Source organism: Neltuma alba, unplaced genomic scaffold (genome assembly GCF_004799145.2).
Source record: "Neltuma alba isolate B1F8T4 unplaced genomic scaffold, ASM479914v2 tig00001750_pilon, whole genome shotgun sequence".
Classification (NCBI taxonomy): domain Eukaryota; kingdom Viridiplantae; phylum Streptophyta; class Magnoliopsida; order Fabales; family Fabaceae; genus Neltuma; species Neltuma alba.
Window position 1 is genome coordinate 35,637 of NW_021632593.1, and position 12,156 is coordinate 47,792.

At 38.0% G+C, this 12,156-nt stretch overlaps 1 protein-coding gene across 1 annotated transcript; it reads right to left on the reverse strand.

Moving 5' to 3' along the window:
- Positions 1-7,070: 7,070 nt before the first annotated feature.
- LOC114762787 (probable serine/threonine-protein kinase PIX7) lies at positions 7,071-11,800 on the reverse strand. Its single transcript, XM_028952365.1, has 6 exons — positions 11,662-11,800; positions 9,958-10,229; positions 9,665-9,800; positions 9,340-9,476; positions 9,106-9,229; positions 7,071-7,561 (listed from the first exon to the last, which is right to left on the reverse strand). The coding sequence occupies exons 1-6, from the start codon at positions 11,798-11,800 to the stop codon at positions 7,071-7,073; spliced, it is 1,299 nt and encodes a 432-aa protein (XP_028808198.1).
- Between the last annotated feature and the right edge of the window lie 356 nt (positions 11,801-12,156).

A 12,156-nucleotide genomic window follows, 5' to 3' on the forward strand; every position in this document is an offset into this window, starting at 1 on the left:
AGGAACGTAGCATGAGAGTTTAACTCGTTGTACACTTTGCCGCAAAGATAGTTCGCCGACTGGCTGCTCCAATTCTTGTGCTCACCAGACATGGTGTAGCAGTGTACCTCGTACGCAAACTTGTCCTTAAACGTTAAGTTCATTGGCCTGTTGTTCAAAAAGCTCAGATCGTTGTCGTTGGACAAACCCGAAATGAAGACCAACACGTCTGGATTCGCTTGGTGAACAGTCTGTGCTCCTAGGGTCACATTCCCGAACCACCCATCAACGTTCTGAAGTGGACCACGCAACTCATTACGCAAACTCATTGCCACCACCTGAATTAACAGAACAAACTCTTTTCAATAATATTCACGATACCCTTGTACGTATATAAATGAAGTCTAATAGATCATACCACTCACATTGGGTTTTCCCTTCAATAACTGAGCGGCCATGGAGAGGCCTTGAAGCCATTCTTGAGTATCAAAGTTGGTGTCCCCGAAGAAGGCATTGCCGTCGTCGGGAGCACAACACCACTTGGGCTCACTGATGTGGTTATCAGCGAGGACCATGATGTTCTGGGCAGCAAGCCGATCCACCACATAAGAATAGGACTGAGGGTGGCTCATATTGAGGAGATCCCCGTTGTTCTGGGCGATGCCGGCCTTGGCGCCCGTCAAGTTCAGAGAATCAAGCGCTTGTTCAACAGTCTGATTGGAGTAGCGAGTGAACATGAAGGTGGCCCAGGTGAGACGCACGCAGTTCAACCCCAGATCGTGGAATTGGCTTATAATGTGGTCGACGGATTGTTTGTCTAGTCCTTCAGCCAGCATTACGCCCATGTGAGATGGCCAGTTAGCACAGCGTAGCTTCACGCGTTGGCCGGTGCCGGAATCGACGATCCATCTGTTGCTTGCGGATAGTTGAATGCTGGATGATTGGGATGCTAACAGAGCTAGAGACATCATTGAGAGCAGCAGAATCAGTTGATTTACCATGCTTGTGTTAATTATAATTTGCAAGCCTACTACTTGATTGGTGTCTTTGCGTTTCGTTCAAGGTTGCTTAAATAGGCTTATTGGTTACACATAACCATCCCATGAGATAATTTATAAAAATCTGTTTGACAATGTTACAACGTGCCTGGTTACCTCACAAAAGTACTTTTTCTAGCGTCGGGTAATAAAGGAAAAACATATTTTTTCCAAATCCAACATTTTATTGCGTTTGGAGAAAGAACTTTAATTTCAACTAACCTTCCAAACATGCTTACTACTAACGATGCCATGATGAGAGTTTTGGCCAGAAAAAACGATGACATGACATAATTCGTAAAGAAAAAACAAACCCCTTCATTTATTAAATAGAAATCTAAATCATCAATTTTCATCTCTTTTTTATTTAGTCAAAATTAAATTTCACCTCCAATTTTTCTGATATATGCATCTTTGATCATCATGATGCATCCAAATTTAAGCCGTACATTTTTTTTTAAATTTCTTTCTACAACTTTGACTATATAACTAATATATCTCTGAGTTAAAATATGTTGACATTCTATTTTTTCCACTTGTTCTTTCTTTTTTTAACCTTTGCATTTTAGACAGTGTGCAGAAACAAAGAAAACAACACACATATCCTAAACAATGAAACATAACAGAAACAACATACCAAAACAACATCTGAAAACAAAACATACAGACATAACAAAATAAACCTATACCAGCTCTATCACCAACACATAACATATTGAGACCTGCTAAATCAACTCCAAAGAGGATGGCGGTTCAAGCAACCAACCTTCCGGTACCACGGCTCTCAAAGCCTCCGCTCAGCTAAATGATAAAGCCCAAATAATTAAACAGAGCCATTCTTCGGCGCCACCAAAATGCACGTCTTTATGGACCAAATTACAAATGCCCAATTACTTATATAGACCCGTCTCGGCTGACCCACTCTTCCTTGTTTCAATGAACCTTCTATGGCCCCAACCAACTTTTGATGTGCCTCAGATCACATGCTTTAATGAACTTCCGATTATGCCAACATTGTTATGGTTAAATTTTGGGCCTAGGCCTTCTACCAAAAAATGCCCTTCATGGATCACTTTAATTTGCGGTTCACACGATACCCATCAATGTAATTGTGCCATGGTCCCAAAAAAAAAAAAAATCAATGTAATTGTGCAAGGCAAACAAATATCTTATCTTAAAAAAAAAAAAAAAAAAGCGCAAAGCGAATATTAAATGACTAGCATATTGTAGTGTTGGAGATCAGCACCTCATGCGGATAAGGCGCCCAGACACAGTACAGGTAGAGACAAATTGTGCATGAGATAATTATGAGACGTAAACCGCTTGAAATCAAGCTAGATTTAAGTGCTTTATATATATATATATATATATGGTATTAATGCCACAGCGAATAATCTTCAACTGCCAAATCAAATGAATGTAAAAGAGTGGGAATAATCAAAAAAAGAGAGTGGGAATAAAAAGAGGTTTAGATATAAATGAACTATTGAGAAAAGAGTTTAATTAACTGACTAATTCCAAAAGCGGTTCATCATTTATTAATGAAACTAAATCCGATTACATTACATTGGCGGAAACGAACTGAAACCACTGGCTCTGGGGATTGTCCATACACGAAGGATTAGAATCGGCACAGATGCATTTGGCGGTCACGACGGTAGACGACTTGGCGTCCCTCTGCAAGCACAATCGGTTGCCTTCTGCGTCCACGGTAGCCCAGTGCATGCCTGACTCTGTTATGGCTTTCCATGATGTTTGGTTCGTGTTCGAGCAATCCGTAGTGAGCTCCACCGGTTGGCCTTCCCCAGTTGCCTTCAAACACTCCACTTTCTGTGCGTTCAGCTGCAATTTGATCTGCGTTCCTTCAAGAATCCACCCACTTACCCTGTTACATTCATGCACTTCCACTTGATTACCATGCTTCTTCTTCTTCATGCACTGACCACTTTGTGGGTGATACAGAATCCTCGACATGGCCTTCTTCGAACTTGGGTCTTGGTATATATTAAAACCAGTGTTAATAACAAACTAAATAAGCATAATTAGCGTTGAGTTGAAAAATGTGATACGTATATGAATGCATATAATTAATATATGTACCTTGGAGCGATTTGAGTACTAGCTGGAACCTGTGAGGGAACTCGGGGTAACTGAGTTTCCGCCAATGGAAGTCCAACAATCCATAGGACTCTCCTGGGTTGACACGGCCTTCTCTCAGGTAATAGCTACCTTGGAATCCCCACCAACCCCAACCCAAGTCACTGACAGCGAGGTACGCTAAAATACAAGTCAACCATCGTTCAGCAGGTTCTGTCCTTGGTGACAATGGTATTCCATATTCAGTCATCAAAAGGGGAGAAGGGTTGGAACCAGTGGTGAGGAACCCAGCCTTGCTGTTTAATTCGTTGTTCACTTTGCCGCAGAGATAGTTCGCTGACTGCTTGCTCCAATCCTTGTGCTCACCTGACATGGTGTAAGAGTGTACCTCGTAGGCCAACTTATCCTTAAACGTTAGGTTCAATGGCTTACCCTTCAAAAAGCTCAGATCGTTGTCGTTGTAAAAACCCGAAATGATAATCACTGCGTTTGGGTTCCATTGATGAACGGTTTGTGCTCCTCGGATCATATTCTCGTACCACACATCGACGTTTTGAAGGGGACCACGTAGCTCGTTGCGCAAGCTCATTGCCACCACCTAAATTTACAAAATCTACGCAAATTAGGGATATTCATCAAGGAATCACAGACACAGGCAGAATCTGTAGGATTAGTTTAGAACTCACATTGGGTTTTCCCTTCAATAACTGAGCCGCCATAGAAAGACCCAGAAGCCATTCTTTGGGATCAAAATCCTTGTCGCCGAAGAAAGCATTACCGTCGTTGGGAGCACAACACCATTTGGGCTCACTGATGTGGTTATCAGAAATGACCATGACGTTCTGAGAAGCAAGCTGATCCACCACAAAAGAGTAGGCTTGAGGGTGGGTCATATTGAGCACAACACGATTGTGCTTGATGATGCCGGCTTTGGCGTCCGCCAAACCCAGAGAATCAAGTGTCTGCTGAACGGTGTGATTGGAGTAACGAGTGAACATGTAGGTGGCCCAAGTGAGACGCACACAATTCAGCCCCAAATGGTGGAATTGAAATATAATATGCATTATGGATTGCTTGTCTAACCCTTCTGCCAGCATCACACCCATATGAGATGGCCAATTCGCACACAGTAACTTCACGCGTCGTCCTGTGCGGGAATCCACGATCCATCTGTTACTTGCAGAGAGAGGAAGGCAGTATATGTGAGAGGCTAACAGAGCCATTGAGAGCAGAAGCATCCATTTTAAGTGATTTCCCATATATTCTTGTGTTGTTATCCTCAGCAAGCATTGGTTTATTTGCTCAAATATATAGCCTCTCCTCCCCCACCTGCCCCATCCTTTTTCTTATTTTAGGACGATTTCCCATTAAACATCAGATTTTGATATGATGATTAACATTACAAGGATGAGCTGGAGGCCCAGAATTCGGGAAAAAAACATATAAGCTGAAGTAGAACGTAATACGAGAATAAAAGGGGAGTTAAGGAAAGGAAGGAAAAAAGCTAACTCATCGAAAGTGGAAAAACAGCCACCGGAGATAATAATGATCATTTATCCAATGGTTTCAATATGGATAAGAGTCTAGTCATCTAGTAATAACTAATTAAGGCAAAAATAAAAACAACTGCCAGATTTTGTAATTTATACCACTCTGCTGCTTATTGTAAATTATTTGTAAGAGAAAAGTTTAGTGCCAACTGCCAAATGTAAGTCCGACCTTTTTCCAATATTACCCCTATTTTAATTTATGTTCTAAAGAGAGAAAGAGATGCGAATGATTTATAAATATATAAAGGGAATTTTTTTTTTTAAAAAAATCAATTTAAGAATATTTCATAATTTAGCTGTAATTTCTTTAGATGTGAGAATGAGTTACACATATAAAATAACTTACAATAGACACGACCACAGCGAGTAGTAATTAGGGGAATTTGATTCTTTAATTAAGTTTTAGGATACTTCAGAAAGTAAATGCCGGAGATTCTGCCTTTTTTTCATTACAAGTGATTCTACTTTTACAACTTTTTTCTTTTGCCTTTTCTTAATACATACTTTTTCGTTTCTTTTCTTAATTTTCTCCCTGACTTTCCTTTTCCACATAAAGTGGGTTCCTTGATGCATGTATGAAAAATGTTGGCAAAAAAAAATGTATGAAAAATTCTTGTATATACTATACTCCCTACGGAGACTCGTAACTCTCATGCACAGGTACAGACGAGTTCACACTGACATTCATGGGAAGCAGGGAAACAAAAGTAACAGTAGTATTGCGTTAAGACTTTAAATTTAAATGCTTGTATTAATATGCAGAAGTTATTTAAGTTTACAAGTTGAAATCTCAGTTTACACACACACACACACACAAAAACGATAAAAGAGCAACCAACGCGAAAATTCTAAAATATTCAGTTAAATTTCGTATTTACTTTTTTGCCGTCATCAATTTCATCGGCTAGAATTATAACATTTCTGGATATAAATGGTGAAGCAGGCCCCAAAAAAAGGATATATAACGATGAAAATTTCAGATTATCAAATTTATGTTTGACCAAAGTAGGGCCGATATTTCAATCAGCTAAATTTTATCGATATATGTAAATTTCTACCAATATATCTTCAACCGCTTAATTAGAATGTTTTTAGTTAAAAAAAAAACTTAGACTAACAAGTATCAGTGGAAGGGGCTTTGATCATTTAAGTGCAAATTCTCAAATTTGAATTTCTGTGAAATGCAGAAAACGCGAGAACTACCCTCAACTACCGAACATTGTTTGAATGTCTTGTTCTATTAAATAAAAATGTAACCTATTAAAATTCACCTCACAACTTCTTCTCACTGTTGATAAATATATTTATTGGGTTTCTTGAGTATTTAGAAGTGTTCCAACTTTGAGTTACTAAATATTTAAATCGTTTACTTTTTAAAGTATTATTCTACTGTATTTTTTATTTCATGCTTACTCTTTTTTTATTTTTTTAATAAAACATATTAAAAATTATTTAATTCATTCCATTTCATATTTACTAATACGATTTTTATGAGTACGCAAAAAATAAATGTTCATATGCGATAAGTTCCAATAATCAATAGAAGTTCAATATGGAATTAAATTAAATTCAATAAAAAATTAATATAATAAATGCCTTTATATAAAAGCCGTTTATTGGCAGAGAATTATATATATATATATATATATTCCAAAAAACTTAATTATTTACAAACCGTAACCACTTGCAAATACAAAAATTTAATACGTAAATATACAAGTTTAATTTTTAAATGGGATCGGAACAATAATTAATTTTCACATTTAAAATTGTTTGTAATTTTGTTTAATTTTTTTGGTACAATAATTTTGTTTAATTTTTAATTATAAAGCACATACGCTGTTTCAATCGACATTGCAGAAGCAGATCTTTATCGGGATTTCACTTCTTGCCCACACGCACATTCATATATATATTCATAGGGATTACTATTATGCATACTGCCTTCATAAAGTAGCCAGGCCTAATCTCAATCTAAATTTAACTTTGCAGAGATATTTTACCTTGCTCCTTTCTTCTCCGCACCACATGCCCCAGATATTTTGTATTGATTTCTTTTTTAAATTAACAAAAAACGGAGAAGATCCAAACTCCTCAAAATTGAAAGTTAGCTAGCAAGGCAAAGGTTTCTTCATGGATTAACATTTTTTTTTGGGGGGGGGGGGGAGAAGACAGCAACTATATAGTTCAAAGCTCTAATTTAACACGATCCACAGAAAAGCTCAACATCTGTTTTCTCCCTGAACAACATGACTCATGGCTAAGTCTGTAACTGCTGGTTTAAACTAGACTTGTCTTTTCTTTTCTTTCTTTTTTTTCCCTGTACTATTCCTATTATGCCTCATTTATTCTGGAGATCTATTTATGAAGCCGCAAAAGATAAGATGAAACGTCCCAGCGATCCATGTCATGGAATACTGGTCTTAGGACTGGGATAGGGAAGCGGATAGTAAGGGCGAAAGGGCGAGTTGGGTAAGCTCCTGGAGGAGGACGGGCTGGGTAAGCTCCTGGAGGAGGACGAGCCGGGCTGTGATAGGCCGTGAGCAGCCATATTGGACTGGAAAGAGGTTGAAGCAGTGAGATACGTATCGTTGAGTTCAAGCAAAGGCTCTAAGATTGCAACAACCTCAGACATGACTGGTCTTGCTTTGGGGTGGCGGGCAAGGCAACGAGCTGCGACGTGGGACGCCGCCTGAGCTCCTCTGATAGAGTAGTGACCTTGAAGACGAGGATCCATCAGCCTGTAGAATCTCCTTCTGTCAGCAAATATGGGCCTTGCCCATTCGACCAAACTGTGCTCGCCTCGGGGACGATTCTTGTCCATGGCCTTTCGACCAGTCAGCAATTCTAGCAGAACTACCCCGAAACTGTACACATCACTCTTCACAGAAAGGTGTCCTGCAACAACATTCATCAGCTTTATCAAATGCACAAGTCTCAAATAGTAAGGATGTCTCGATCGGACAAACATATAAAATAACCAGACACTTTATTACCCATTAAACTTAACCTAAAATTGAACTAGACGTTTATAAACAGATTGCTAAAGACTAATAATAAGATTGCCATTTTCCCATCCACTTTAGATCAATGGCCTCCGTGAAATACACTCGATCGGGTACTCATGAGCAGGCACCTTTTTAATTACCCATTAGCGGATGTCTTGGTATTTAAGTGCAAAGTTTGGCTTCCGAAATTAAAGTTCATCTTCCAAGCAGCAAAAGGATACGGAATTAAGAATTTCTCTATATTAAGTCTGCTTTTAATGCAGCTGCCGCTCCAGCAATACCCTAGCCACTTCAATATATTAAAATTTTGGATTTGAGCAGTCAGCCGCCCCATCTCATCTGCTGCCCCGTCCTGCCTGTCAATTTTCCCTCACTTACCAAATGTTTTTTGTTGTTTCTTTTTATTATTAGATTCTACATGAAATGAGTGAAATTTTGATATTTCATGAGCAAAAAATGATTTTTTTCCTCTTTTTTTTTTAATGATTTTTCAAAGAACTTGTATCTAAATTTTTTTAAAAAAAAAAACCACGCCAATTTTAGAGTATTTTTTCTTAGAAAATCATAAAAAAAACTGAAAACGACACTATTTTAGCTTAAGAGATATCAAAATTTTACTCATTTATGTAAAATATAATGATAAAAAAAATAAGACAAAAATTGGAAAGTAGGAGAAAATTGAAGGGCAGTAGAAGAGGTAGCAGAGATGGCGTGGTTGACACCTCAATTCCCACAATTTTTGGGGTATCTTTAGTTTTAATTACCTCATCTGACCTTTCATTTTTGATATCGAAAACATGCATATATACTATTGCAATTGGATTGAAGTTTTGAAGAGCTGACTGTAAGTTTATGTTGTGATCACTATATATATATATATATATATATATATATATTATTACTTCTTAGAGTGCCAAGCTCACAAAAGTTGAAAAAGAACTCGTGATTTTCGATTTCTCGATGGACAATCTTGTGCATGTGTTAGGTATGGAGCTAGAGATTTAAAAAAAAAAAAAAAAGCCTAAATGGTCCAGGACTAATAAAGCATATCTAAAGCCAGCATTTCCGTCTTTCTTAATTCCCACTATATATAATTGTTACTTCTTATGATGTGAATTTGAACTACGTATATTGATTCTTATATATTGACTTGCATCAGCCAACCTAAATGCTACTTGCACTTCCTAAATAACCTCTTCTTAAAACTAGTGAGCTGTTAGACCTAAGCAGGATTGTCTGTGTTGTAGCTGAAGTCACGAAAGGCACTGGCCAGAGACAATCACACAAAAACTACAATAAATGGGAAACACAGGCAGAAGTTTAGCCGTGAGAGAGGAATATCTACTACGGTAGAATAGCTATTCTTATTCAAGGGATAGATAGCATAATACAGACGCGTGCATCAAAGTAAGGGTAGTTTTTAGGTAAACTGACCTGTCATGACATACTCGGGAGCCGCATACCCAAATGTTCCCATGACTCGAGTGGACACATGAGTTGAGTCCCCCTCCGGACCGTCCTTGGCAAGCCCGAAATCAGAAAGTTTTGCATTATAATCCTGAAATACAAAATAATGAGATACTATACGACAGGAAAACCATACACTGAAAACAACCGTATATATAAATATAAGTTAAAAATCTTCAGTACAGTCTCATCACTACTGACCGCATCCAGCAGGATATTGGATGTTTTGAAGTCCCTAAAGATCACTGTTCTGTCAGCTTCTTCATGCAGAAACGCAAGCCCCTTCGCAGCACCAACCACAATCTTCAATCTGATCGACCATGGAAGAGGCGTTGACCCTGGTAATAACACAGCACTATTATTTTCTCATATATCTACCGTGGCCTTAAGGTTAACTGGAGTACTCATCAATTATTCGATTCTTTGTATATTGATAATGAAGGATTTCTATTATTTCTTTTTTCCTGCACGGATGATTACACATACAAACCTCTATTCATTAAGTAAACAAAGTTCAAAGACATACTCCTAAACAGGTGGTTGTCCAAGCTTCCTCGAGGCATGAACTCGTACACAAGCAGCCTTTTTTCTTCCTCAATACAGTAACCTATTAATTTCACTAGATTCGGATGCTGGAGTTCGCCAAGATAATTAATTTCAGTCTGCAATGGTAAAAAAACAGCAAAAGATGTTATTTTTCCTGAATAGTCCAAAATAAACAAATAATTGTAAACTTAAAAATTTTTCCAAGAAAAGGAGAGGTGCAAATATATAGCCAGCACGTTAATAAGTATATTTAGGGTAAACGAGATCTCATACAAGCCATTCTTTGTGGCCTTGAAGTCCTCCATGGTTAAGTATCTTCACTGCAACTGGAATTCCCGAGCCCGTTGATCTTGCTTGTTTGATCAGACCTTTAAAAACACAACCAAAACCCCCCTGGCCAAGAATGCTGCTAGGTCTAAAGTTGTTTGTGACTTCCTTGAGCTCATCAAAAGAAAACCTTCTAAGATAGGAAGAGAATTTTATTTCCTCGAAGTACGATAAGGAAGATGCAGCTGAATCCGATTTTCTGGTAGAGTTGCTTTCTGCTGATGAATAGCAGGAAAATGATATCAAATCAAACATAACAGAAAAATGAATGCATGTTTGCCCTTGACATATTCAAAATTTGTTAAAAAGAGCATTGACATTGTACTTGTACAGAAATGACATAGAGACTGTACAAAAATTATGGAGATTCAGATTTTGCTAAAAAAAAACCATACAAAGTTCCAGAAATTTAATTTATAAAATAAAAGAAATTAACAGTCCCTCCGTTGAACAGTGAAACAACAGTATTTCCCATTCATCTTTTCTATAATATGTTAATATGTTTATTAAACATGATGATTGATGCATGTTTAGAATTAAAAGCAACGCTCATTCATTCAACAATACTTCAATTCACTGGTAATACCATCGACTGAATAAGGAAATCTCTAGACGGATCTAGTGAACATTAATAATGCTGCACGAACATGTCAAAAAAAATGATAGAAAATATCCACAGCAAATCTAAATGCAAGCCACACAAGGAACTCATGGGCAGGTCATGCGGCACATTCTTCAGCCGCATTCCTTTCTAACCTTTCCCATATGCAAATGTAACTCGGCTATGAAGAATTCATGGACACAGAACAAAATGAAATCAAGGATCCAGAAAGCACATCCATCATGAGCCAAAATTCAATTGAAATGTCAAACCAAGTCATTGGCGGCCATAGAATTGTAGCCGCTTGCTAGTTTTGATTGAAAGTAGGGTAAATTTATGTGGCTTCCTTCCTGTATTTGGTGTTGATACCAAATAACATTATATTATGAGAGCTTAAGGCAAAAATTCTTTTATGCTCCTGATCGACTCTGCAAATTAGGTGGCTATTCAAGTTTTTTTTTTCCCTTGAAGAATAGAGTTTACAACCCCAGAAGAAAGGCCACTCAGCAATGTCATTGACTACTGGTATAAATCTGACTCTCCAACGTAATATACTATGTTGATTTTGAAACATTTGGTGGCCTTTCAACTTTCAGGGACCGACCTTTGAGCCAGTTGCACATAAGTTAGACAAAGAAAACCTGAAAGTATGGCTCCAAAAATGAATGTCATTGCAACTCGCAAACTCTTTCCATACATAACAAATGAAATACCACTATCAGCTGGCCATTTACGCTGGAAATGCTTGGCAATGGCAAAAGAGAAATGATATATGACAAGAGGATAGACGAAGGTGAAAATTTGATTCTGTCAGAGAAGAAATTAACGCGCCACGCCCATCTTATTACAGATAATTCTCGAGCTGAATGTATCACACAGTATTACGTCAACGTCAATCATGCTCATAATTGTGCTGTCTAGCTACTTATAAGGAGGGGTAAATTATCTGGAAGTAGTTTTCAAAAGTTGATCGAAAAATCGAAATAAAATGATGTAAACTCGAGCAAGAACACTCAAACAAAATTGAACAGCATCCTGCGGACTAATACCAGAGCCGTCCTCTTTGGGCTTTAAAAATAAGCAGCTTCCGACGATAGAGCTTAATTTCATCCACCATTTCGGACTTCTAGATTCGACGTCATTCTTCTTCTTTCCCTTTGATTTTCCGAGGTCCGAAGCACCATCCATTTCTTCAGAACCAAACACGAGATACGCATTCACCTGCAAAGTTCCATTTATGACACCGTCGACAAAACTTCAGCGCAAATTCATCGGGAAAAAAACCAACGGAACATGCACCGAAGAGCAGAAACGACAAATGCAGAGGGAGAAAGATACGAAAACTCCAAATTCTAAAGTAAACCGGGGGAAGAAATCGAAAGTCAGAGAAGCCCTTAATCATGAAACATGAACATAGAAAACGAATTAGCTCGCATGAAAAATGGGGCTCGAAAATTCTATTCGCTAAGACGTTAACACGGAGACGATAAAAGAGACATGCAAGACAAGAAGAGAAAAACATCACCAGAATGCAGTCTGGCGGA